The sequence below is a fragment of the Juglans regia genome, chromosome 16 (assembly GCF_001411555.2).
Source record: "Juglans regia cultivar Chandler chromosome 16, Walnut 2.0, whole genome shotgun sequence".
Classification (NCBI taxonomy): Eukaryota; Viridiplantae; Streptophyta; class Magnoliopsida; order Fagales; family Juglandaceae; genus Juglans; species Juglans regia.
In genome coordinates, this window is record NC_049916.1 from 2,109,406 (window position 1) to 2,136,305 (window position 26,900).

General features: G+C 35.5%; 1 protein-coding gene, 1 long non-coding RNA gene and 1 pseudogene across 2 annotated transcripts; all 3 read right to left on the minus strand.

The window, feature by feature from the left end:
* Positions 1-433: 433 nt before the first annotated feature.
* Positions 434-21,317, minus strand: LOC118344778. Its single transcript, XR_004798524.1, has 3 exons — positions 21,238-21,317; positions 20,006-20,007; positions 434-446 (listed from the first exon to the last, which is right to left on the minus strand). It is a non-coding gene; the product is annotated as an uncharacterized LOC118344778 (long non-coding RNA).
* On the minus strand, positions 8,565-10,752 carry LOC108980619 (uncharacterized protein At1g66480-like). Its single transcript, XM_018951598.2, has 2 exons — positions 10,006-10,752; positions 8,565-8,871 (listed from the first exon to the last, which is right to left on the minus strand). The coding sequence occupies exons 1-2, from the start codon at positions 10,642-10,644 to the stop codon at positions 8,794-8,796; spliced, it is 717 nt and encodes a 238-aa protein (XP_018807143.1). The 5' UTR covers positions 10,645-10,752; the 3' UTR covers positions 8,565-8,793.
* On the minus strand, positions 13,037-16,485 carry LOC108980618 (annotated as a pseudogene).
* Positions 21,318-26,900: the final 5,583 nt, after the last annotated feature.

The following is a 26,900-nucleotide window of genomic DNA, read 5'->3' on the forward strand; positions in this document are numbered from 1 at the left end:
CGGTCAGATACGGTTTTTGACAAAATTTAGCACCAAATTAGTATGTACCGATTTTGTATTTTTAAAAATCAATTACACACTGGTTATCCTCCTAAACCAGTATCTCCGATTTTACCAGTTTCGGTCTGGTTTTAATAAAATACAAATTTGTCATAAAAATCTGTTTAAAAAAAAGAGAAACTGCTTTAAAAAAATATGTTTTATTAAAAATCTGTTACTATTTACAAAAATCTGCTTTATAAAAACAATCTGCTACGTAAAACAAAAAATCTGCTATAAAACAAAAACTGAAAACAGAAATCTGTTGTAAAAAAAAAAAAATACTGCTATAAGCCTATAAATATTACTGCTACAAAAATTAGAAACAAAAAATTTGCAATAAAAATGAAATTCTTTTATGAAATAAAATAAGTTCAAAAGTTTAAATTACAAATCCAAAAGTCCAACTATATTAGTATTAGTATTAATATAACTATATTAGTATTAGTATATATATTAGTGAAAGTTATAGTGATTACTGATTAGTATAATTATATATTAGTATTTTTTATAGGCAAATAGTGATTTTAATTTAGTATAACTATATAATAGTATTAGTATAACTATATAAATAGTATTAGTATTACTATATCACTATAGTATCATATACTGATATAGTGATATAGTAGTATAACTATTAGTATAACTACTAATACTATAATGATTTATATAATTCTTTATATATAGACTTAAAGTGGATTACTAATACTAATATTATTATTATTATGACATAAAATGTAATTAATATACTAATGTATATTTGTTTTACTAATGTATTATGTATTTATCAAAATGAATATGTTGAGATTCAAGTATTTATTAGGCCATAAAATGTTATTAATATATATATTTTATTTTTAAAGCATATGATCAAATAAAATTTCATGTTTAAGATTAAGATTTTATGTTATAAATTATAATAACGTTATTTTATATATAATTATAATTTATATTATATATATATATTATATATAAATTTTATATAATATTAAAAAAATTAATTTAAAATATATAATATAGTGAACTGGTCTGGTCCTAAAAAGCATAGAACTGAAACCGGACTGGTATAAGTCGGTTTTGGAATTAAAGGAACTAGTTCTAGACCGGTTCCACTTGTTTGAGCGGGTCTGATCCGATTTTTCGGTTAATTTTTACACCAATACATGTAATGCAATGAGGGATCATTCTCCACACAACGACAATGTGGGCATTTCTCCCAATACTTGTCCAGCAGCACATAATATCCCTAACTCTTCCAGGCATAACCCATACCACCCCTATTCTATTAAAGATCTCATTCCATAAACACTGGGCCACCTCACAATGTAACAAAAGATGATCTAGTAGATCGTTCCCCATCACTCTTGCACATAAAACACCAATATGAAATAATGAGACCACATTTTCTTAGATTATTTAAGGTGAGAATCTGCCAAAGAGATGTAGTTGAAACAAAGAAAGTAATCTTGGAAGGTACCTTGCACTTCTAGATAGCCTTCCAAGGATATCTATGATCATTAGAAAATCCCAAGAGAGCCTTGTAGAAGGAGCGCACCAAGAATTTTTTATTTCCACTCAGATTCCACAAAAGCTTATCCCCCATCTCATTGCCAATCAACATTGCATATAATGAATCAAAGAAATTAGCAAACATATCCAACTCCCAATCTTGATCAATTCTAAAAAATCTCACATTTCAATGGACAACACCATTAGATAGTACCAATAAATCAGACAAAACAACCTCTTTGTCACAAGAAATTTAGTAAAGCAAAGGAAACACCTACTTTAGAGCCCTTTCTCCGCACCACACATCATGCCAAAAGTAAACACTATTGTCTCTTCCAATTGCAAATTTGAAAAACTGAGAGAATCTTCCCCATCGAGCTTTTATGTTTTTCCACAATCCCACGCCATGTATCCCCCTAACTTCATTAGAGCTCCAACCTCCCCCCCCCCCCCCCCCAAAAAAAAAAAGTACTCTCATACTTGGAATCTATGACTTCTCTCCACCAGCCCTCTTCTTCTCTATGATACCTCTACAACCATTTTCCCAAAAGTGCTTTGTTGAAGACCTTTACATTGCACAGCCTAACCCAACACATGGTATTGGTGAGCAAACTTTATCTCAATTCACAAGATGGAACTTAGTTTCCTCCCCCATGCCTCTCCAAAGAAAGTTTCGAAAACTTTCTCAATAAGAGAGGCCACACTTGCAAGTAGCGGAAATAAAGATAGAAAATAAGTAGGGAGGTTAGATAAAGTGCTCTTAATGAGAGTTAATCTAACACCCTTGGACAAATATATCATTTTCCACCCAGTCAATCTTCTTCTAATTTTTTCTAACACACCATCCCAAAAAGATTTTGACTTGAAAGCAGCCCCAATGGAAGACCAAGGTAGTTTAGGGGCAGTGAAGCAATCTTTCAACCCAAAATAGTTGGCAAGCCCTGAGTAACGTTCACACCATCCACAAGAACCATTTCAGACTTCAAGAGATTTTCCCTCAAGCTTGAAACCGCTTCAAAGCAAAGTACTACAACCCTCATAGAAATAGTATGTGAGATATAGTAACACTTCCCATAGAAAATCTAGCAATAAAGCCTCCATTAAAAGCTACCTTCAACATATGACTCGATGCTAGTTAGAGAGACCATTTGAGGATAATGAGGTTTATTAGGTGGTTTGTGGGATGGTTAAAGATAAAGCCCAGCCCCGGGCTAGATGGTTTTTTTATAACATTTTTTTCAAGTTTGTTGGGATGTTGTGGAAAAATATGTGTTGCGGGTTTTTTTAGGAATTTTATTCTTATGACAAGTTTGAGAAGTCTCTTAATGCCACATTTATTTCCCTCATTCCTAAGATAGTCGGGGCCTCTGAGTTGAAGTATTTTAGCCCTATTAGCCTTGTAAGAGGGATTTTTAAGATAAATTCAAAGATGCTTGCTCATCGTATGAGTACGGTGATGGAGAAAATTATTTTTAAACCCCAAAATGCTTTTGTTCGGGGTAGGAAAATACTTGATTTGGTGCTGATTGCTAATGAATGTCTTGATAGTCATTTGAGGGAAGGTGTTGCTGGTGTTATTTATAAGCTGGATATGGAAAAGACGTATGATCACATGATTTGAGACTTCCTTTTCTACATGCTTGGGAGATGTGGATTTGGAGGGAAGTGGTGTGCATGGATTAGACATTGTGTCTCTACTGCTCGATTTTCAGTGTTAGTTGATGGAAATCCTTGTGATTTTTTCCATAGCTCACGCGGTTTGAGACAAGGGGACCCATTATCATCTTTCCTCTTTATCATTATCATGGAAGCTTTGAGTCGAATGGTGGAGGTTGCTTTGGGTGTGGGTTTCCTATCTAGTTTTTCGGTGGAAAATGCTAATGATGGTTTTATCACTCTGTCTCATTTTCTTTTTGCAGATGATTTACTTATTTTTTGTTGTGCTGATTGTGGGCATATTCAAACCTTAAGGGCTGTATTATTATGCTTGAAATTGTATCAGGCCTAAAGGTGAAGTTGTATTATGCTGATCGGAGTTGGCTCTAATAGGGGAGGTGTGAAGTATTACCTGTTTGGCGGATCTATTGGGTTGTAAAATTGCTTTTTTACCTATGAAATGTCTTGGCTTTCCTTTGGGGGCGTCGTTTAAGGCTAAGTCCATATAGGATGAGGTAGTTGAGAAGATTGAGAAAATTTTGGCGGGCTGGAAGTGATTATATTTATCTAAAGGAGGTAGAATTACTCTTATTAAAAGTACTATTTCTAATCTCCCAACTTATTATCTATCCTTATTTCCATTGCCTGCAGGGGTGGTAAACTGGATTGAAAGATTATTTCGTACTTTTTTGTGAGGTAGAATGTGTGAGGAGACTAACTTTCACCTTGTTAGTTGGAATAGAGTTTGTATTCCTATTTCAAATGGAGGTCTGAGAGTTCGAAATTTGAGAAGTTTCAACAAGACATTATTGGAAAAATGGTTGTGGAGGTATCAGTTGGAAGGGGAGTCATTGTGGAGGGAGGTTATAGATCAGAAATATGATAGTGATTGGGGGGTTGGTGTTCTAAAGAGGCAAGGAGGCTTCTTGTGTTAGTCTTTGGAAATTTATTAGGAAGGGCTGTGAGATTTTTGTTAATCATATAAATTTTGTTGTTGGTGAGGGTTCCAGGATCCATTTTTGGCTTGATGTTTGGTGTGGTGATCGAGCTCTTTTTAGTACGTTTTCGGTTATTTTTCGTTTGGCAACCAATCAGAAGGCTACAATTGCTGATTTGTTAAATTGTTCCAATGGATCACTGCAATGGGATGTTTGTTTAACAAGAAATGTATAGGACTAGGAAATTGATGAGGTTTCCGATTTTTTCAGCTTCTTACACTCACTTGGGACTGGGGGTAATGAGAGGGATAAAATGATATGGAAGCATATGGGCAGTAAAAAGTTTTTGGTACAATCTTACTATAAGGCGTTGATTGTTCAGCATTGTTTTCCTTTTCCTTGGAAGAGTATTTAGAGGTCACATTTTCCTTCCAAAGTCATTTTTTTTTCATATGGACAACACTACTCAAGAATATTTTGACCATCGATAATTTGAGAAAGCACAATTTTATTGTTATGGAGTGGTGTTTCATGTGTAAGAAAAATGAGAAATATGTGGATCATTTACTTTTGCACTGTGAGATGGCAAAGACACTATGGGATGGTGTTTTTAGTAAAGTTGGGACGACGACTTTGGTGCTGCCTATGAAAGTAGTGGGTTTACTTGCGTGTTGGCTTGGATTGCAAAGTTCTTCTCAAGTGGCTTTTGTGTGGAAGATGGTTCATTTGTGTTTCATGTGGTATATTTGGTGAGAAAAGAACGAGAGATGTTTTAATAATAAGGAGCGCACTATGGATGAAATCTGGAAGTTCTTTGTGTTTTCTTTACTTAAATGGTTTTCAGCTATAGTGCTTAATGGAGATTCAGCTCATGATTTTCTGTTTTGGTTTTTCTTCTTTATAGAATGTAATTATGTGTTTTCTTTTGTATACTTCCTATATGCATAAAATGTAATTAAATGTTTTCTTTTGTAATTAGGTGTTTTTTTTCTTTATAGAATGTAATTAGGTGTTTTCTTTTGTTTTGATTTTTTTTCGATGAATAAAATTATTTTTCACGTATATAAAAAAAATAAAAAAAAACAATGACAAACAACAAAGGGGAAAGGGGATCCACTCCTAATCCTTTAGGACTGTTAAAAAATCATTCCGATGCTGCATTCACCAAAATCGAATAATGACCCGTAGTTATACAATGCCTAATCCATGAAGTCTATCTATTTCCAAATTCGGACCTCCCACGTAAATAATACCGAAAATTTCAATTAATCTGGTCATAGGCCTTTTCCATGTCCAACTTGCACAAAAGTCTGGATGTACCCTCCTTGATTCTACAATCTTGGGATTCATTGGTAATCAACATTGAATCCAAGATTTGTCTCCCCTTCACAAATGCATTTTGAGATTTTGATATAATACTACTCATAACTTTACTCATGTGATTAACAAATACATTTGAGATAAGCTTATACGCCCCATTAATGAGACTAATAGGCCGAAAATTTTTCACATCCACTACCCTAACTTTCTTAAGGATAAGAGCAATAAAAGAGACATTAATGCATCTTTTGAGTTTACCAAAGGTTCCTGAAAACCTCCATAATATCCTCCCACACCACATCCCAACAATCACGAAAAAAGGCCATCGAAAACCCATCTGGCCTCGGGACTTTATCCTTGGTCATCCTACGAATCACTCTAAGAAGCTCCTCTGATTCAAAAGGTCTCTCCAACCACAAAGATCTTACTTGATCAATATTCTCAATAGGCATACCATCGAGTTTGGGTCTCCATGGGGATTTTTATCAAGTAGGTCTTTGTAGAAATTAACAATACGATTCTTAATATCATCATAATCATAGTAAACATGTCCTCTTCAGCCAAAGGGCTATTGAATTTTGTCTCTATGAGATTTCCTCCATTAGTAACACCTTCTCTAGCTCCAAAGTGATAACTAATTTCCTGCAAGAATTCTCCTCAGAAAGAGGAGCGCTTACCTTCCTTTCCTCCAAGTCCTTTAATTCCTCCAAAAGAGACATTTTTTTACTATTAATGTGTCTGAAGACTTCAACAATCCACCTCTTCAAATCCCTCTTCAGTGCTTTCAATTTCTAATCAGGATAAAGTTGTGTGAACTCTCTAAAGAATGTGAGGACCACCACGATTGCATTTTCTCCACAAAACTCTCAACTTTCAGCCACGTATTTTCAAACTTAAAGTATTTTTTACCCTCGTGAATGCCTCCACAATCCAGTACAATAGGGAAACAGTTTGAGCAAACTCTATCCAATCTCTTCTATAGTAAGGTAGAGTAATGTACCTCCCATGAAGGAGACACAAAAAAATATGTCCAAACGAGACCACGCCTGATTGTTAGAGCAAGTGTGCACACCACCAACAAGTGGTAAGTCCACCAGACCCATATCAAAAATAAGTTCAGAAAACTCATTCATTGTCTGACTATGCCACACCTCTCCTGATCTTTAACTAGGAAACCTAATGATATTAAAATCGCCGCCAATACATGGGTGGGCAGTGGGGGCCTGCACCCCACTACCCTTCCCTCGTTTGCCCCGCCCACTCATGCGGGGGCAAGCTGATCCCAGCAGGGCTCCGCCCCACGGCTGGGAAGTATATATATATATAAATATATATTTATATAACTAAATTGCATATATTTGTATACAATTTGTTAAAGATTTGAAGTTGTATTCATTTCATTACATTGCCTTGGCCTCCTATGCCAACTTTTGTGTAGGAGGTGAATGCAATACAATAGTCATACTTAAGCAATGTGAGACTATTGTATGGTTACTGTATTGCCTTAGCCTCATATATTAAGGTTGGTCTATGAGACCAAAGCAATGCAATGAAGTGAATACAACTGTAATGAATTTAAAAACTATGTTATTAGTTTTTAAATTTTGTTTATATTTACAAATTTTAATTTACAATTTAAGTTATGTGATAATTTGGGCTCAAAAAAATATTTTTGGACCCATAAATAGTTTATAGGCCCAATGGGCCATGGGTAGAATTGGATTGGGCGAGGGGCGGGGCGAATGGGGTGTTCGACCCTGCCCCCCGGCATCGGACCAGGGGGCCCTGTCCCTGCCTCCTAGGAGTGGGGAAGGATTCACCCCGCCCTACAGCATGCTGATAGCACCCCTACAATACACCACAGTAAGTTCCACTAACTGCCCCATTAACTCCTCCCATAATACCTTCCTACGTGTGTCCACGTTCAGCGCATACACACCAACGAAAGCCCAACAAAAATCATCCTCCACTTTTTTAAACGAACACGCTTCTATATACTTTCTAGCACACTCCTCAATAGACTCAACCACCCTCGAGTCCCACATAATTAGGATGCTCCCAGATGCTTCCTCAATGGCAAGATATACCCAGCTCACAAATGGACATCCCCAAATGCTAGTGATGAAGCTATGATCCATAAATTTCATCTTAGTTTCTTGCAAACAATAATATCCAACTTACATTGATGTAAAAGATTCTTCACCCGTGTATGCTTATTGGGATAATTAAGATCCCATATGTTCCAAGAAAGAATTCTAGGCTTCATAGGGAGAAATAGCCTTTCACTTGGATCTTCTTTTGCTTGTACTCCCCTCCCATCTGCATATATTGTAATGTGTTTAAGTTAGAAGTTAATAAGGGGTGGGAAAAATTGGAAAAAATCCCTAGTGGGAGAGAGAGATGGATACATAAAGTGGATTTACAACATTTATTGATTTTGTGTGAGTTTTTTGGGCATGCTCAATAAATGCTATGGGGTCTATTTCATGTGTCTATCTCTTTCTCACTTAAAACTTTTAAGTTTAGGCAAGAACAACAAGAAAATTAGATCTGTAAAAATATGCAGGAGACATAGGACAAAGACATTTCTTGGTATTTATTTTCATATCACTCAAATTCGCACCTGCATGGAGAATATATATCCCTCCATATGTTTTTCAATTATATATCTAAATGTATTGTATATGGGCAGAAGTAGCCCAAAAGAGTTGGCTATTGTTGCTTTGCTTCCGCTTCCTTGTTGCAACATCAAAGCTTGTTGAATGTTGCACAAACTTCTCAATCCACCTTGTTGACTGCACACCTTAGACCACGCAGATGGAAGCAAAAGAAGCAATCATTTTCCTTGTAAAGAAGGCAGGCGCCTCAAAGTCAATAAACCATGAGACCGGGCCATTCTTGTGATCTCGTTTCACCTAATTAATTTCATCCATTCTTTTCCCTTTTTTTTTTTTTTTTTGGGTTTCGCTTTACTGTTCTAATTGTTCATGGGTGATTCTTGGAACTCACACCCTTCCTTCTGAACACAAGTTAATTTTTAATAGATCCATTTGGTTATATATATAAATGAAAGTTAATAATGATCATTCTGAAGTCGTTGCAAAAAGGTATAGATCACTGTAAGCTCTTTTATTTCAGAATCCATCCATCAACTTGTTTGTACCATTTTTCAAAAGAAAAGAAGAAGAAGAAGAAGAAGAAGAAGAAATAGCTTGTTCCATGTACATATATAACTACCATGCACGCAATACACAAAAGTATTTTGTGTTCCGGTATTTGGTGTCTCCTCTAATTGGAGAAATATTAAAAACTTGAGTCGATCGGGAGCTCGTCATGTACTTGTGATAAGCTGTGAAGAAGCCACAGGTATTTGAATTTCTCCTTCGATTGGCATAAAACTCACTCGCTTCTGCAAGTTTGAGCATCCAAAACAAAGAATGATCAGTTATGTCCTTGCCTACTTTGATCATATAAACAGATATAACATAAGGTCAACATCATATATAATAATATGAAAGGGAAAAGCAACATTTCAAACTGAAGAAGAGTAACGTTAGATATAACTTTAACGTGGGTTTTATTTGTGCCTCATTTTCTTTATTAGTGCCTACTTTTTCTTAAAGAAAACGTGTGGAGTTTGCACATCCTAAAAGAAAATAAATTATTTTGGTCAAATCAAAATTCATACAACTCTAAATAAAATGCAAGTAAATCTCCTTTATTCACTTTTGTCGATGTTTATACTCTTCTTGATATTAGGATCTCTCTCTCAATATTGGTTTTTAGGTTTTGTAATTAACCGAATAATGTAAATACAGTATTCTTCTCTCATAAATTGAGGACTATTTATAAAATTACAGGGTACCTCTTTCAATAAATAAATAAATAAATAAAAAACACTCACCTTATTATACACATAATAGTCAACGGCTTAATAAACGTGCATTAACATGATCTGTTTTCATGTTTTCAATAGAAGAACAAAAGAAACTGAAAAACTGAGTAAATTGGTCGAGTCAAGCCGTCATCTTTAATATTTTTCAGACCGGATTGAATTATAGAGGCCTGGGAAGTATATATACGACTTGGGAAGCTCATTCCATCTAGTTTACTTTGTAGAAAATTTCAAACAGGCCACCGGCCATTAATTGATAGGCGGCTCGAGTACTCGAGCACGCAAAGAATGAAAAAAAATTAACTTTTCTATACAGAAAGATAATGAGAACAAGCTATAACTTGGATTAGCTTAAATGGATTATTGCTGAAAGTCATTAAAGTAATTCCCCAACCCCAAAACATGAAGCCACATTTTAAATAATTCAAAGCAAAATAGGCCAGCCGTATAAAATTGTGTTTTCGGTATTCATATACTTGGATTTAGATAAATGTGGAGCTGGCCTTAACTTGTTGGTACGTACATGGAATTTTATGATTCCAAGTACGGCTCAAAGTTGGTCATGACATACAAACAAGCCAAAATGTCAAGTAAATCAGTTGAACATGATGGCATGAAAATCGGATGAGTGTCTCATTGAAATCGTACCTCACGACCCTTGACGCCATTTTTAACCCTTCCATGCCCATCTTCCCAATGCACTGGTTGTTGGTCCAGGGGGGCTGACATGTTCTCCTCTTTGTGTCCCTTACTGCAGGCCGTGCCGCTGGCGCTCACCCTGCTGTAAATATCCATAATCTTCTCAGCTGCCTCCACCTCGTCTTTGCTTTCCTTCATCAACTTCTCCACTTCTGCCTTTGGAATCCTCAGTCTCACCCTCAAACCGCCATTATTCTCCTGCGATCCTTCCTTGGACTCTTCGAGCATAATGCTTGTCGATTTCATGATGGAAAGGTCAGAAACTGACCTTCGAGACAGCATTAGGCTCTCGAGCCTGTCCTTGGCACTCATGTTTATCCCCGACCGGGCTCTTCTTGTAACTTTGGTCTCGTTTGGAGCCTGTGGCAACTCTACTAGGAAGTAGAGCCTCCTTGGCTCCAGCAGCTGGTCTGGTTCCAAACGTTTTGCTCGAGTTCCGAAATGCTTGACATCCTCGGAATCCAACAGAACATGTCCCGGGTAGTCCTTCACCACCTCCCCAGCTTTCACGGGTGTCTTCAACTTCAATGTCTCCCCGTCAATTTTCATCACCTTTACGGTCTTCTTTGCCCCCAAACTGTTTCCCATGGAGTTTAGTTTTTTTCAGTTTCTTTCTCGGTAACCAAATAATATTGTGTTCGATCTCTGCTCTTCTAATTGCTTGGTGAGTCTCAATTACAACAATCGTTGGTGGGTGCATGTGAGAGAGATCATTGGCAATGCTTTATAGGAAGTTGGTGGGCGTGGTCATTGGTCAACAAAGAAGGCAAATTTTGAAAATCGGCCGACTGTCTGACAAACAAAATGTACGTACGTAAGCTTTCAATCGAACGGCAATAATAATAATAATAATAAGTAATAACAACAATCATAATAAACAAATGAAAGTAATTTGTATCTTTATTCCTGCTTTGACTGCGGATCTATGGTCAGAATAAAACCGAAGAAACAAATCATCATGTCCACAATTCCTTATCCAAATTCCATGTGAATTCACGGTGAGAGTTAAAAGACATTTAATTTATAAGAAAATATATTTACAATCGTGAATTGTGTAACCGTCGCGTAATCATTTAAAAATAAAAAAATATAAAATAAAATTTATATAAAAAAATTAATTTTTTAATAATAAATTCTATTATTTTTTAAAGCGATTACGCGCGACTTTCATATACTTTATAATTATATGTAGAATTATTATTTATTTATTTAAAATTTATTTGATATCTCTAGCTCGTTTTCATTTGAGATATATCTAATTTCAATACGAATACAAATTCGAAGAGATCTCAAACATGATTTCAACAATCGAATAGATGATCCGCTGATCTTTAATAGAGAAAAACCGTGAATATCATGTGTGGGGAAGATGATGATCAATACATATTCATATTTGTTTCCACCTTGTTCAACACAATTCTTGGCGATGATGATGGCGCCGAGTTTAAGAAATTCAAGTACTTCATATATATATATATATATATAATCAAACTATACATGAAGGTTAAAATTGACTTGGTGCACGTATATAGAATTAGGAACAGAGAAAATTTCACCATGGTTGGACTTTGCTTCATAAGATTAAAAGTAAGTTATATTAAAGAAGCAAAGTACGTAAGAGGCCAGGTGGTACGTACGGTTGGAATTAAACTTTTTATTTTCTTTTGATCTGATGCCGGTACTTCTCGTGTAATTGATTAATGAACAGTGCCGCTGCTGTTGGAATAAACACGTGTGCTTTTTTATTAATTAATGCTTTTAATTCGAAAATTAGTCGCGGACACATGCAGGGTCCAAAACGATAGTCCGCAGAGCAACTTGGAAGCTTTTGCAACTTTTCAAATTAAAGATTACGTTGGACGCACGAAGAGTACTGGAAGGAACTTCACTGAATTAGAAAAATGGTTTTTTCGTGCTGATTGCTGACGTACGACTGCTACTGTTGGTCCCGCTCGTACACATTGCCATCCATATGGTTCTTGGCTATAACCATCAAAATCAAATATGATTGCATCATGATCTTGAATCTTGAATCTTGAATCTTGATTACAATACGCATATGACAAATGCCAGATAATTGGAATTGACTGAATATATAATTAATATATGAATGCAATTGGGTTATAATCCTTTTAATTTTTTTTAAATATTATTTATATATATATATATATATTTTCTTCTAAGCAAATATTTTATATATTAATGTATAATTATGGGTTGCATTTTTCTAATGCACATATATCATTTTAATATATATTACACTATCAATTTATTTGTTTATCCTATCCTTTCCCATGTTAGCTTTTCTTTAGATTTTTTATAACGAGTTATACTATATTCTCATTTCACTTCATCGCAATTCATAAATCATTAGATTAATTATTAAATTTTTAAATAATAAATTCAAGTGCCACCACAAAATGACCCATATGGCCAATCCCTTAGTAGTTTGGTCTCGACCACCATTGGGGGTAGTCAAATGTGGCCGGCCACTCAATGGAATCTAGAACTCAAGCCACCAAGTTTTTCAAATTTTTATTTTGAAATATAAAGGTAGCTAAATTTTACTTTATAATATAAATGATTTTACAATCTAACGTATTATATCAAACTATGACAGTCAGTGAATTTTCTTCTAGAAGATGATAATTTCTTTTTAGACAAAGCATTTCTCAATTTCTAATAGAAAGGATTGCCCAAAATATGTCATAAACGAGACACTATTCCTAAAAAAATAGGTGACCTATCTCAAGTTGAACAACACATAAGAAGGAATGATTGTCCAAAAATTATTATTATTATTACTTTATAAATATATTTCAGGCAAAGAAACAACCAGATCAACCTCGGCATGAGTCAGCAGCCATTTCATTCGGTTCAGATCGCTTTTGCAGAATTATATATAGTCTGGGAACTGTAACAAGTAAGAAACAGTTTGGTTGTTAATGGAATTTTGTATCACTTTACAAGCACTACCACGAGTAAAACACAAAACTGCAATTTCCAGGTGAAGTATTCTATGAAAAACATCATCTCAAATGAGTTTTTACACACTAATCATACACGTAACAAATACAGAAGCAATGAGACTGTCATTAATATCCCAAGCCCCTATTCTCAGTTTTGGCACCTGATCAAAAGAAACAAATAAAAATTTCTTAGGTAGAACTACACCTTTTAGGGCTGCTGTAACTTTCGAAGATGCTCCAACAATGAAGTAGCTTTCCGTTTAGCCCTCTCCGAGCCACTCCTGGCAAGCTCTGACAATGGTATGACAGCACCAAGCCTACTTATGGAGGCAAGATTATTAGTGTCTCTCTTGCACAAGGCAAGTATAATTGCAGCCGCGTTTTCTTTGTTGCGAGGTACTCCTGTTCTCAAAAGATCTATCAAAACAGGAATAGTGCTAGCCTTTATAATAGCAACCTTTGCCTCTTGGTGGCTAGCAAGAACTGACATTATGGTTAGGGCTTCATCAATCATGCAACTGCTTGAATCTGTAAGCATCTTCAATAACGCTTTGATTATCCCCGCCCTCACTGCCCTGCCCTTATTCCCCTGATAAATACACATATTGAACAATGCTGTCGCAGCATCCTTTTTCCCTCTAGCGCTCCCATTTTGGAGCAATTCCACCAAAGCTGGGATTGCACCTGATGCACCTATTATTATTTTGTTCTCGTCTGCAAGAGCCAAGCTAAAAAGGGTAGCTGCTGCATTCTCTCTTGCTTCCATGCTTCCATTTCTGAGGACATGGACAATTGAAGGAACAGCTCCAGCAAGCATTACGAGCGCCTTGTTGTTTTCATATATGGAGAGGTTGAGAATGGAAGTAACTGCATTTTCTTGTGTTAACACGTCTTCTGTTGTTAAGAGATTGACCAGGACCGGAATGGCTCCAGATTCTGCAATTAATACTCTGTAATCTGTGCTTCTTTTGGATAGCGATCGGATTTCAGCTGCGGCTTCTTTACGCTCCTCAGATGACTGGCTGGAGAGCTTGTGATGTAGAGCTTGAATAACTGCTATCTCCTTACTAACATCACGAAATGACCCATCACTTCTTTTAATCTTCCCATTTGTTAGTCCTTTTTGCTCCTCAATATTGTGGTCAATACACCATTGAGTAATTAGACTTCTAAGAACATAATTTGGAGTGAGTGTACAATTTTCGAGCTTCTGCTGAGTTTTTGGACATGTTGCATTCCCCGAATCTAGCCATTTCTGTATGAAAACTCTCTCGTACGTCTGTAGAATCAAGAGAGAGATATATCAGAAGGAAGGTATAACAAAGATAACCAAGTTTTCAGGCAGTCTCTTCTAAAAAGAAAATATGTTGAAATGGGAATTGACATGAATCATACCTGTCCAGTGGCAACAATAACTGGATCTCTCATAAGTTCCAAGGATATGGAGCAAATAAAATCTTCAGGAATTACAACTGGATCAGGCTTCTTGACGTTCTCTAAACTGTTGGTGGCTGAATTGTCTAGTCCATCAGCACCAACATTATTTGCTAGAATAGCCTCACAAGGATCAGAAGAGTTTCCGTGCCTTTCAGTTTTATTACTTGTCGGATTTGCATCAAGCCTTTTTGGACCATTACTTCCTGGAATAGCATCCAGCACATAACATCATCGTTACTACTACCAGTATTCTGAATACGCAAAATTCCAATCGTACATTCACCTGATTGTTGCAGATCAATTTCTTCATCCAGCAGCTGGGTTAAGGCAAGAGACAACATTTTTGAATTCAAAGATCCGTATCTTTTTGCAGCTCTTCTCAGCTGTGATCTCACCAGTTCCACCTAGTAGAAGGGAAAATATAAAGCGCAAGTCTAGTTGATAAGAAAGCACCATAGGTTTTGTAAGTTGTAACCCCTACCTGTTCTTGAACTTCTTCTGAGATTCCAAAATGATCATATGGTATGCTGCTTAATGCCTTCTCCAATTTCCACGTCACATATTGAAATTGGGACGCAATCTTCCCCACAGCTCCATCCTTAAATCAAGATATACCAAATTTCAGAGTGATACCTAGAGACTCTCTCGAGGATGTACATGACAGCAACAAAGTCTTCACAAGAGCAAGGGTTAATTTCCATGACAAATGAAGCGTCCCCTTTTCAATGAAAAATACTAACTATATAATTTTTTTTTATAGAAAATATACTAACTATGTAATTAAGTAATCTTTATATCGCATTAGTGCACCCTGATGGCTTGATGATGCTCTTTTTTTCCCCTTCTTGATGGAGTGCACACACCATACATTTTTGTCTTAGTCCAGACCGCTGCTCTGCCATCCAGACCCTAATTAACGATTCCACAAAATGAGTGATAACTACTAAGACCATCAGTCACTGTTGTGATGCCTCTTTAGAGCATGAGATTGGGACCCATTAATTGTCACAACATCATCTTATACAATTGAGCAGTCACCAAAAAAATGAACTTAGAATATGCGATTGTGCAATCAACTTGTTATCAATCAAAATATTATTTCTCCAGAGGATTATGCGGAAAGCAATCACATTACTACCTATAAAAAAAAAAAAAAAAAAAAAAAAATCAATCACATTAACACTATTACAAGTTTGATTTTTTTTTTAAAGCATGGCATTGATCCAAGTATCCCAGAAAAAGCAAGTAATTTACCCGAAAATTTAACACCAATGCTTCGTTCGGTTTCCGAGGAAAAGCAGGAAAAGAAAACAAGCGAAGGTTCAGAATTAGAGATTCCACATTGACCCAAAGCAATATCATCCCCAAATGAAATACATCCCCTAGCTAGTTTCCCAACATTCAATTTTGTACTCTATTCAAACTTTCAGATGAACGAAACAGATATTTGAAAACAAAAAACGCAAAAGTAAGAAAGAAGATGAAACTCACGGAAGAGTTACTGGAGCGGAAGTTTTTCCAGCAAGCAATAAAAGCCGCTTGGTGGCCCGGAGGGCCACCGCCAGATCGGGCGACCAGGAAGAAGAGGAGTAAGAAGTCGAAACATGAGACGGCGGAGAATGGCCGGAGCGAGCGAAGTTCCTAATCTCCTCGAGCAAATGCGTGAGCAATGCAATCCGACGGATCAGATCCGTACAGTCCTTCCTGAACACCAACAAAGCGTCGCCTTCGGGAATGCCGGAAGCGGCGGGCCCGGAAGTGACAATGTCCAACACGAGGTCGAGGAGTGCGCCGCTGGCCATAACGTCAACTACGACGCAGGCGACTGAAATTGGAAGCCCCAACTACCTTCTGTCTCGTGTGTGAGAGTTTGGACTGCCGTCTCGCTCTTATGAGCCCTCTCTATCGGCGACTCTTCCTAGGCAGAGGAGTAAGGGAGTGCGTGGGTGTGTTTTGGTAAGGAAAGCGAGATTCTCTGGGGGAAGAAAACAAGAAAATACATTTGGATATGGGAATCTGTAAACCGGAATAGGCCTTACGACGAACACGTTGCTACGTACTTCACCTGTAATCATGTTTTCAGTTTTTCGTTGATTGTCAGGCTTTAACGTCACACTTCTTGTTGTGTTCTTTATTTTAACAAAAAATCTACTCAACTTCTTACTATTCATACAACTTTCACACTCTACATTATTTTTTTCTTTTATTAAATATTTATTATATAAATAATAAATAAAAAATTTAAAATAATTTAAAAAGAATAAACTTAAAAAAAAAATTTTAAAAAAATATTAAAAATTTAAAAAATTTAAAAAAGTGTGGAATGTAGAGTGTGGTGGAGGTTGTGTAGCAAAACTCTTATTTTAATGAAAAAGTAATTAAAAACGAATGCATAGTCATTTTGTGGGTTAATTTGGATTAAAAAATTTAATTTATAAATTGAGATATTTTGATATAATATATCACTTTTTTTAATATAAAATAAAGCAAACGTATTATATCAAATTATATTATTATATAAATTTATTTTTAAAAGACTTTTGCCTATATCTAATAGTTGTCGTTTTCAAATAAAATAATTATTCTCATCAGTCACTATTCACTATTTTACATTTTATAAAAAATATTTTATATTTTATAAAAAAAATTATCAGATATGATATGTGAGAGTGAATAGTGATTGATGGATAGCAAAACTCTTTCAAATAATTAACGTAAAGTCAAAACCTAAGAATCAACCATTTATGTTAAATTGCATAGGGTAATTGGAAATGAGCTAACTTACTCTCATCAAACATGCTTTAACCATTAGAGCATTGGTAGTGGTTTATCCATCTTCATATGTAAAATTGTCCTTTTTAAAGAATGATTTTGCATATGAAAAAAAACTCTCACATTGGTTTATGCATTTTTTAATCAAATAATAATAAAATATTTTTTTTATTTTTTATTTATTTCCTAAAATTATTATTTTTTATATATTTTACAATTAACATCCACTTTGTATTATCAACTTAATACAAATTTTATGTATCAAAATCATCTTAATATAAATTCTACAAAGTTGATTTTAATGGGTAGGAGAGAGAAAAAAATAATAAAATAATATTTGAATAATGAATAGTGATTCTTCAAATTTGAAGAAGCACTATTTATAGCTATGCAAAAATTTAGAAATGCATAAGTTAATGTAGATGAATTTAAAGACATATTTTTTAAATTTAAAGATGAAGATGAAGATAGAGAAGCTACTACCAATGCTCTTACATGAGAAGAAAAATACAAGGAGAAGTGTTATTTGCATGGAATTAGTACTTAGCTGCATGCAACCAACCAACAAAAACAAGCTTGCATCATTCTTTTTAGGTCTGTCTAGTTTTAGCAATTACCCGACGCATGTCGAATTGTGAAACTATCACATGATTAATATTAATGATATATTATAATAAAATGTTAATGGTTACCTACATGAATTGCCTCCTGATGATCTCATCCGGCCTTTGTCCATATAAAATGTTCTTAAATGTTAAAGACATTTGAATTATTCTCTAAAAAAAACTATAATGGAGAAAACAGATCACCATTGACATCTATTCTGGGTTATTCGATCTCGTTGATACGTAATATTTAGAAGACGGAGATCAGACATATTCATTGCTAAAAAGTATGTAGTAGAAACATGTCAAGTATATACGACAGAGTTTCACTGAAAATTATTTTACAGATCGATGCAAACAATAAGTAGTAGTCTTGTTCATGTTAGAATATTCCAAAATCTCCCTAGCTAGCTCGATCTGTCCAAGGGTTATGTTTTTTTCGTAAACTATGTATATAAGACTACATGGTTCTGGATATATATAGTAATATATAAACTTGTATACAACAGACATTGTGGTTCCAACACAATGCTGGACGTTGTTTGTGTCTGCTTCTCTGGACGGCCATAATTATTGGCTATTTATGTTGCTTTCATGCTATATACTTTCTCTCTTGGTGGAAATCCCATAATTAACACAAACGTTCAACCATGCATGCAAAACCACCTCAATATATATATAAATTCAATCAAAAAGCATAAACAACAGCATTGATTGACGAGTTATTTTAGCTGTATATATTTGGAGCTACATATTTCGATCCAGAATACAAACCTGTTTGTCTTCTTTTAAGAGTAATATATTAAGAATCTTGACCAGTACTAAGTTATTTAATGTACTGTGATGGATCAAGGAGATGATCTCATGATCAAAATATTGCAGTTATATATATATTGTTGTCATGCTAATTATCATCTGGCTAATTAGGGGTACTTGGTCGGCCATGTACGTACGCACATGCATGAGCAGATCAACCGCGCCTAAAGTCAATTAGGACACGAAGATCATGAGGATCGACATAGAATTGGAAGCATGTTGTCCGATCCATGCATAACATGGATCCTTGGATAGATTGTTGTGGGTAAAAGTATAAGGCCCAAAATTGAATTCCAGGCCCAGTACATTGGAAAAGAAAAATAAGAGAGACAAGACAAGACAAATTAAGCTTCAGAACTCAAGAAATGAAGTCAGACATGCAATGAGAGATGGGATCATGTGACATAAAGTTAACATTCCTCACCAACCAAGACCTCAATAAATGGGCCTTTTCTACCCAAAGAAAGGGGATGGACGATCTAGGATCTGAGATCTAATCGGAGGAGAGAGAAAGAGACGCTCATGGACGACTTTGGCCCGATCACTGAGTGATCTTCTTCAACCTCATCACGAGAGACTCCAAAGGTATTCTCTACTCTAAGAAAAACGGGTCACCAACCCCTATTGTACACTGAGATAGGAGAGACTGTAAAATACATCCATTGTAGTAGATTCGCCCTTCAAATGACTCGTGGACGCAGGCTCTAAGTCGAATCACGTAAATCCATGTGTTTACTTATCTCTTTATATTTCCTATATTCATTATTATTTACTGATATGGATGTACATATGGGTAGGGGTGCGCCCCAGCGAGAGTTCCCCCTTCCCGCACCTCACACGCCGCCTCCCGCATGGACAAGGGGGCGGGGGGCGGGATTTGGCCCCCCAGAATTCGCCCCACACACTAGGGGCGGGGCCCCCCATTTGGGTGCCGGGATGTTGAAACCCCAAAACAGAATGGAATTGCGATATATATGAAAACCCTAAATTTACATGCATAAAATTTTTTCATACAATCACAAATTCACACAATAATGAACAAACAACTCAATCTCCACAACACACACTTCATAATCTCATCCTCAAAGTTCTCAAATCAATCCCATCCTTCATAACTAAACAAAACTAAAACAAAACCTTTCAAGAGTCAAGAATCAAGAAACTTACAGCGACGACGACGAAGCTAACTTCAGGTGGTGACAGTGACTGCAACAGTGTGCGACTTAAGAACTAAGAGTGAGAGAAATGGTAGATCTGAGTGAGAGTGAGACAATGATGAGAGAGATTTGAGAGTGAGGGTGGCGAGAGAGGGGCTGAGCTTGGGGGGTAGTTTTAGGTATTAAATAAAACGACTCTGTTTTAATATAAATGCTAGGTTTTTTTATTTATCGTGGGCTCTAAACCGCATCCTTAAGGCCCAAATCACTACAGTGGGCCAAGGTTGATTCTTTTTCCCGTTCCGACCTATTGGGCGATTCTTATCCCTAACACAAACAATGAAATTTGGGGGTTACAAGGAGATAAAGTAAAATCCCAAAACCAAATTCCTAAAAAAAAGTATAAAGACCTTATATAAAGTTTACAAGAAAATTAAAAAAAGAAAACCTAGAAAACTTAGTGCCTAATAGTAGGAAAACATGCATAATCCTGAGAGGAATCATATGCTTAGAGAGTTGAAAGAGAGATGAAAAACTTATTGCATGTCCCATAGTACCATAATTTGCTAGACTGTCCCAAAATTTGCTAGACTATCTGGTAGCGCTTTATGTACCTCTATAAACATGATTATACACTACAAGAAATTAGGTCTTTTCCAACGATTTTAAAATCGTCGCAAAAAAAAATCGCCGCAAATATGCCTTATTTCTGGCAATTTTTTAAGTCGCCACTTAATTTTAAGTGCGAAGCTGGGAAATGGAGGAGCATAATTTTGACTTCACTTTTTGCGGTGACTTTTCTACCTTTAGCGGGGATTTTTGTTGCTGCAACAAAGAATTGTCAATTATAGCGGCATTATAGTTCCGTCGATTAGAAAAATCGCTGCAATTAAGCCTATTTGCGGCGACCATTATCGCCGTAAAAAATATATACTGCAATTAAATCTTATTAGTGGCGAATGAAAGGTGCCGGAAAAGTAAATAAAATTTAAAACCCGCGCGTAGTCATTTCCCCTCATTTTTTTCCCTTCAGCCTTCTCCCTCGCCCCCCCTTCTCTCTCCCCAATCCCTCTTCTGCCTCAAGAATCTGCCGCCCATAGCACATTGCCAATGACCCCACCACGCCGTCGCCACCTCACCTCGACAGCCACCCCCTCCTTCTCCCCCAGTCGCCATATCGATCTCTTTCATTTTCTCGGAATCTAGCCTCACCTCTCTCTCTTTCAAATTCTCTATATCGCCGCCGCTAGGGGTGCCGTTCACCATCACCCACACCTCGACGCCGTCACCAGTCTTCCGTCGGAGCCCCCTTCTCCTCCACGCCTAGCCCAGTAGCCCGAGGCCCTCCCTCTCTCCCTTGCTCTGTTTGCAACCCACTGCCACCAAATGAGGAGGGGGCACGAGGAGTAAGGCAGATGAGTTAACCTTGAAGGAAAGTGATATGGAGTTAAAGTTGATTTTGGAAATGTATAGACGTGAATTTACTGATTCAAGGTTAGAGAATCTGCACATTTTGTTTTTCCTTGTCCACATTTCTAATGATATTGGTATCTTTACTTTAAAAAAAAAATCACTACTAATTTGATATACTTTGTTAAAGGCCCATTGGGTATTGTCCAAAGTTGTTAAATGCACCAAGAGGAATCTTTCTACAATCATCACATTTGAATGGATAAGCGTGTGTGCTTTTGTTGAAATTAAACTTAAATAAACCATCAATCTCTTAGATGGGTAAATGGCGTTCCACAAATTGCAAGATGTTGTTATCTTCTTTTATAACACCTACATAATGTTGGTTCTGGTTCTGTAGTGTCAATATGATGCTACAACTGAATTTTGCATAAAAATAAATAAGTTTTGCACATTCAATTCCATTATTTTTATAGATTGCTCAGATGATGTGATATATATTAGTTTGTTTAGTGTTATGATGTCACTGTTCTTAGAAGTTTATAAGATCTGCAGGGATGTCATGGAAGCCAGAGACTCAGAATATAAGGCTTGGGCCCATGTTCAAACTTTGAAATCCTCTCTTGATGAGCGCAACTTGGAATTGTGAGTCAAGGCTGCAAATGAAGCTGAGGTCATATCCCATCAAAGGCTTGCTGCAGCAGAAGCTGAGATTGCTGAGCTGAGGCAGAAATTAGAAGCTTCCAAAAGGTTTCGTTTACTTTGACAGAACATGTTGAAAAATTTTATTTTAACCTGATGCTACTGTTAAAATGATCATTGTCCGGACGAGATTTGAACAGAAAATGATCAAATATATTCTCGAGGCACTTAAATATTGGTGAGGATATTTGTTTTCTCTGCATGTAATACTTTACCCTGCAGCATTGATGAGTTCACCAATTGATGGCTACTTCATTTTTATTGTCTTTAGGCCAATGAAAATGAAGTAGGAAGTTGATTATCCATACTTCTGACAGTTAAGTTTCTTGTATTATCTCTAATTTTTTTACCTTATTTTTAGAAAACTTGGTTTTATTTTTTGTTGAACTTTTGTTTTTCTTTTGACAATATATTCTTGAACTATACAAAGATAATTTATATAACAACAGATTTATCTATTTAATCGATTCTGTATAATTATCTATTTTATCAGTTCTGTATAATCATCTTTTATCGGTTTTGGAAATGGAGGTATTCTTCTTTTCTTAGCTCAACAGTGATTTTTATGTTAAACCCATGGTCATGCTTAGATGCAACTATCCAGGTTAGTTAAGTTCATTTATTGCCAATGCATATTCACATCTATCTACATGATTCACATATGTCATTATTGTGACATATGTCACATTAATTTTTGTATTTTCTTTTCAATTATAGCTGCATCCAACTTACACTAACTTCAATCTTAAGCTGCTACTTGTATGTGGTCTTCTATATACTTTTTAGTTTATTGGGTTGTTAGTTCTTGTAATTTAAATTGTTGTCCTATGTACAAAAACCCTCCAAGATACTAATGAATCTTGCTAACATAGTAATGTTTCTTACAGTAACTACTCTTTTACCAAACTAAGCCTTAGGTGATGACTTTATTGGTAGATTTAATTATATCTTACAGTTATACTTACATATATTATATATAACTCTCATATATTATATAGTTTGGGTATAGTTGTTTGATATAGGAATGTGATTGTGTCTCTATTAAGTGTGTAGGATCATAGGTCTTTAACGGAACCAACAAGGCTTTTTGAGGGCAAGGTAGTCGTAGAGCTTCATCTCAATTGTGATATTCAAGCACTTGAAAGGCTATTCATTTTCATTCAATATTTCTGTAGTTTTGGCTGCTAAAGCTTTTTTGGCTCCATTTGGATTGATTTTTTATGAGATAATGAAGCATATAAACCAGTTGGACAGATTATCTCTTGTTTGGAAACTGTTTCCATGTAATGTATATATGTGATGTCTAGTGATTAAATTGGTAGATTGCAACAACGGGATGACTCACAAGGAGATTCATTTGGTGTCAATAAGTGGGCTTGCAATAATAGTATCACAATTTTGATTGGTTTTGTTGACTTTTTTTAATGCTAACATAATTTTATGTTCTTTTTTCAATTTTTTTATATTAGGTAAACACTCATAGGTATGTTGGCAGTATAATGCTTTATTTTCTACGTTGGGCACACAAGGACCACTTGACTCGCCTTGGTCTACAGACAATCATGTGGTCAGTGTGGGGAATGTCTTTCAACAAAAAATCGATTTGCTACCTCTCAACTTTCAATCTGATTTTAAGTTTCTTGTCTTTTTGTCTAACTCACTTTCCTTTTTCTTTGTGAGTTTCAGGAACATCCCCATTCATAGGTTCGAGATCCACATTTTGATCTAAATTCTTTCAAGTGAAGCTTCTATCCAGAGATTGCTGCAAGCTTATTATACTCTTTGAAAATTCTTTCTTCAACCAGATTTATGCAAGTTGCTTTCCATCGGTCTTTTCATGAGCTGTACAAACGTAAGTGCCTTGCTCTAACTATTTCTCATGAGTTGTACAGACGTATTTCTAGCATAAGTTCCTTAGCCAACATTGTTTCTCCATTAATATTTATTCCTCTAACAGGTATATGGAAGATTGGATTGGAAAAAATAATGTTATTATGCATAAGAATAATTCAAATTGACAATTTCTCCTGCCATGGCATCCAGCATTGTTCCTATATGAAGAAACACCGTTTCCTTTCCCTAGTTTTAGTATTATGTGCATTGGGTTTGCCACGGTAAAAGCCTTTTACTTTATGATAAAGCTGGTGGAACAAGGTTATAGTACTTGCATAAGAAATCACAATAGAAATATTGGTTATATTCCAGCAAAAAAGAACAATGGTCCATAATATGCTTTTTCTGTATTGGTACCTTTTTTTATGTGGAGTAATCATCTCTATTGTTTATGTAGATAGTACACTTTAGTTTGATATATGGTGTGTAGTGTATCATCGAATGGCTTTGTTTTATGGATGAAGGAATTGTGTATTTCTTGGCAGTGAGATTTTCTTGTACCTTCGTGCAGGTGGGTGGATGAAGTCATTCCCAATGAAGTTATATAGGCCTGACATATATAAGAATTGAAACATTAGAGTAAACAAATAATTAATTGATCTTTCTTAATTAACATGTTTGTGGGGAGTGAGTTTAGTCATGTTATATATATACATATATATATATATATAGTACTTAGTTCTTTTGTTTTGAAAGGAAATATATAGTACTTAGTGAGTTTGTTAGTTAGTTAGTTAATTGGTTGCCTGTACATTACACTTTAACTTAAATTACTAGCTTGTGTTTGACAGCTCACAGGTTGAAAGTTCTTGCTTTTGCTTGATGTCAATACTTTTCTCTAAATGTAACATTTACAGCTTCCAAGAATGTTGTAAGAATGTTACTTTTTTCCATGGAGTTGTAAGAAGTTGCCTAACTCTAATTGAGGGTATTACTATAGGCACATTGCAGGCTTGCAACGGCAAATCAGTGCTATGGATATTAAATCAAGGTACTTTTTATTCTTCCTTTCACTCTCGTTCTTGTTTGGGTGTTTTTTTTTTATTTAGTAGTTCTTAATTATTGTTTGATATAAATGTTAAATTGCAATTAGCCTAAGCTTTGTGTGGCCATCCAGAAATTTCATAGTAAATATAATTTAGATGTGTATTATATTTTTTATGTATTCTGTTTTGTGCATTTTTTATTTATTTTCTGAAACATTATTTCCGACGAGTAAAGTTTGCTGCAAATATTCTTTTGTTGCATAAACTTATTTGCGGTGACCAGAAATGCTTATTTTGGCGACAATTACCCCGTTGGAAATAAATTATCGCTATGATAACTGAAATCACTAGGAAAAATAAAAACTATTGTGGCGATTTTAACTTTTTTGCAACGATATATATCGTCGCAATTGTCTTTTCTCAACTATTTAATGGTAAACGGAAAGACCATTTCCATCAATTATTGGGACAGTTGCGGCGGACAAAAAACATCGAAAATAGTAGTTTTTTGCGACAATTTCTTCCTATCGTTGAAATTGATCAGAAACGACACTTTAATTTCGTCGAATATGCAGCGAATTAAAAATCACTGTAAATAATCAATTGCAACGATTAATAAGAGTATTTGCAACGATTTTGAGTGCTGGAAAAAGTCTGATTTCTTGTAGTGTTAATACTAGAGATAAAATAGTTCTTAAAATATAAAATATCATCCCAAATATCTAAGTAAATCGAAGGGAGAAAAAGCCTTTATTAAGATAATTAAGCGGAAGGAGGGAGTCAGTCTCAACAACCTGATCAGTGATGCTCAGTTCATAACACAAAGTTAAACTAAATCTTAAGGTAGACAATTATGCAAAATTTTTAGTACCAATACCCAGAAAATAGGAAAAATCAACAATGATAGAGCAATTATTGAAATGTAAAACACCACCACAACCAGCAGGCACGTGATTACCTTTTGAAGCACCGTCAATATTCAACTTGAGAATGCCCAAGGGAGGCGGAATCCATTTGACCAAGATAGGTTTTTTTTTTTTTTTTTTCCCTAATAGTGATCCAAGAGATATGCAAAGAATTGAGAACATCAATATTGATGTTAGACATAATATCTTTAGGTTTCAACAGGGGTTCAGCTCTCAGTCCTTACTTTATAGGGGTGCTAGTGCGCTACAACTAGCAGCCCATTTGGATAAGCTTCTTAATCCCAATAATGGCTCAAATCTGGCTTTATTATGAGCTAGCCATAATTCCCAAAAGAGAAGGGATGATAGCAAACGAGCAAATAAATTGGATTGGTCAAAACCCTTGAAAGAAGACCATCAATGAATAGCAATGCTTTTCCAACAAATAGTGTCCAAAGAAAATAACCAAAAAGGGAAGAGAAATAATGCCAAATGTTCTTCACAAGAGAATAGTCCAAAAAAATATGGTTAACATATTCAATAGTCCTCATAACAAAATGAGCGTTTAGAAGCCATGTGAACCTCACATTGATGGGAAGGAAGTGGTCCAGAAAAAGGATTTGCTAAATTTTAAAATTTAGAGTTTATTAAAAATGTTAAAACTTACAAGATGATGCTGTTGCCTCTCCGAAGGAAGGACGATATCGATGGAATGGTTTTCTCTTATGTTGTATTAGATGATTGTATATATAAGATGATACTAGGTGTTTATATTGTAAGAGATTTTCTCTTATGTTCGTATATATGGTGCTTGGAATTTCATGGAATGGTTTGATTTTCTTTGGGCTTGACTTGCCGTAGGAAATGGTGGGTACTGATCTCAATGGACTCATTGGACCAATGGGGGCCGACCATGAAGTACTTGGATAGCATGCTAGGCCGATATATGGTTTTAAACTTTTAGGCTTGAGTTTGTTCCATTTCTAGCCTAGCGATTCGAGCCGCCTTTATGCTAAAAGTCTAGAACTCATTCAATATATTTTCTAAATTAATTTTCTTTGTTAATTAAGAAAAAGTCTACTTTCACCTGGGAGGGGGAATCCCCGCATACACGTCTATCCACGTGTAAAAATAAAATGGTGCATTTCGTTTTCTTCTCATCTTCTTCGCATCTTCTTCTTCTTATCTTTTT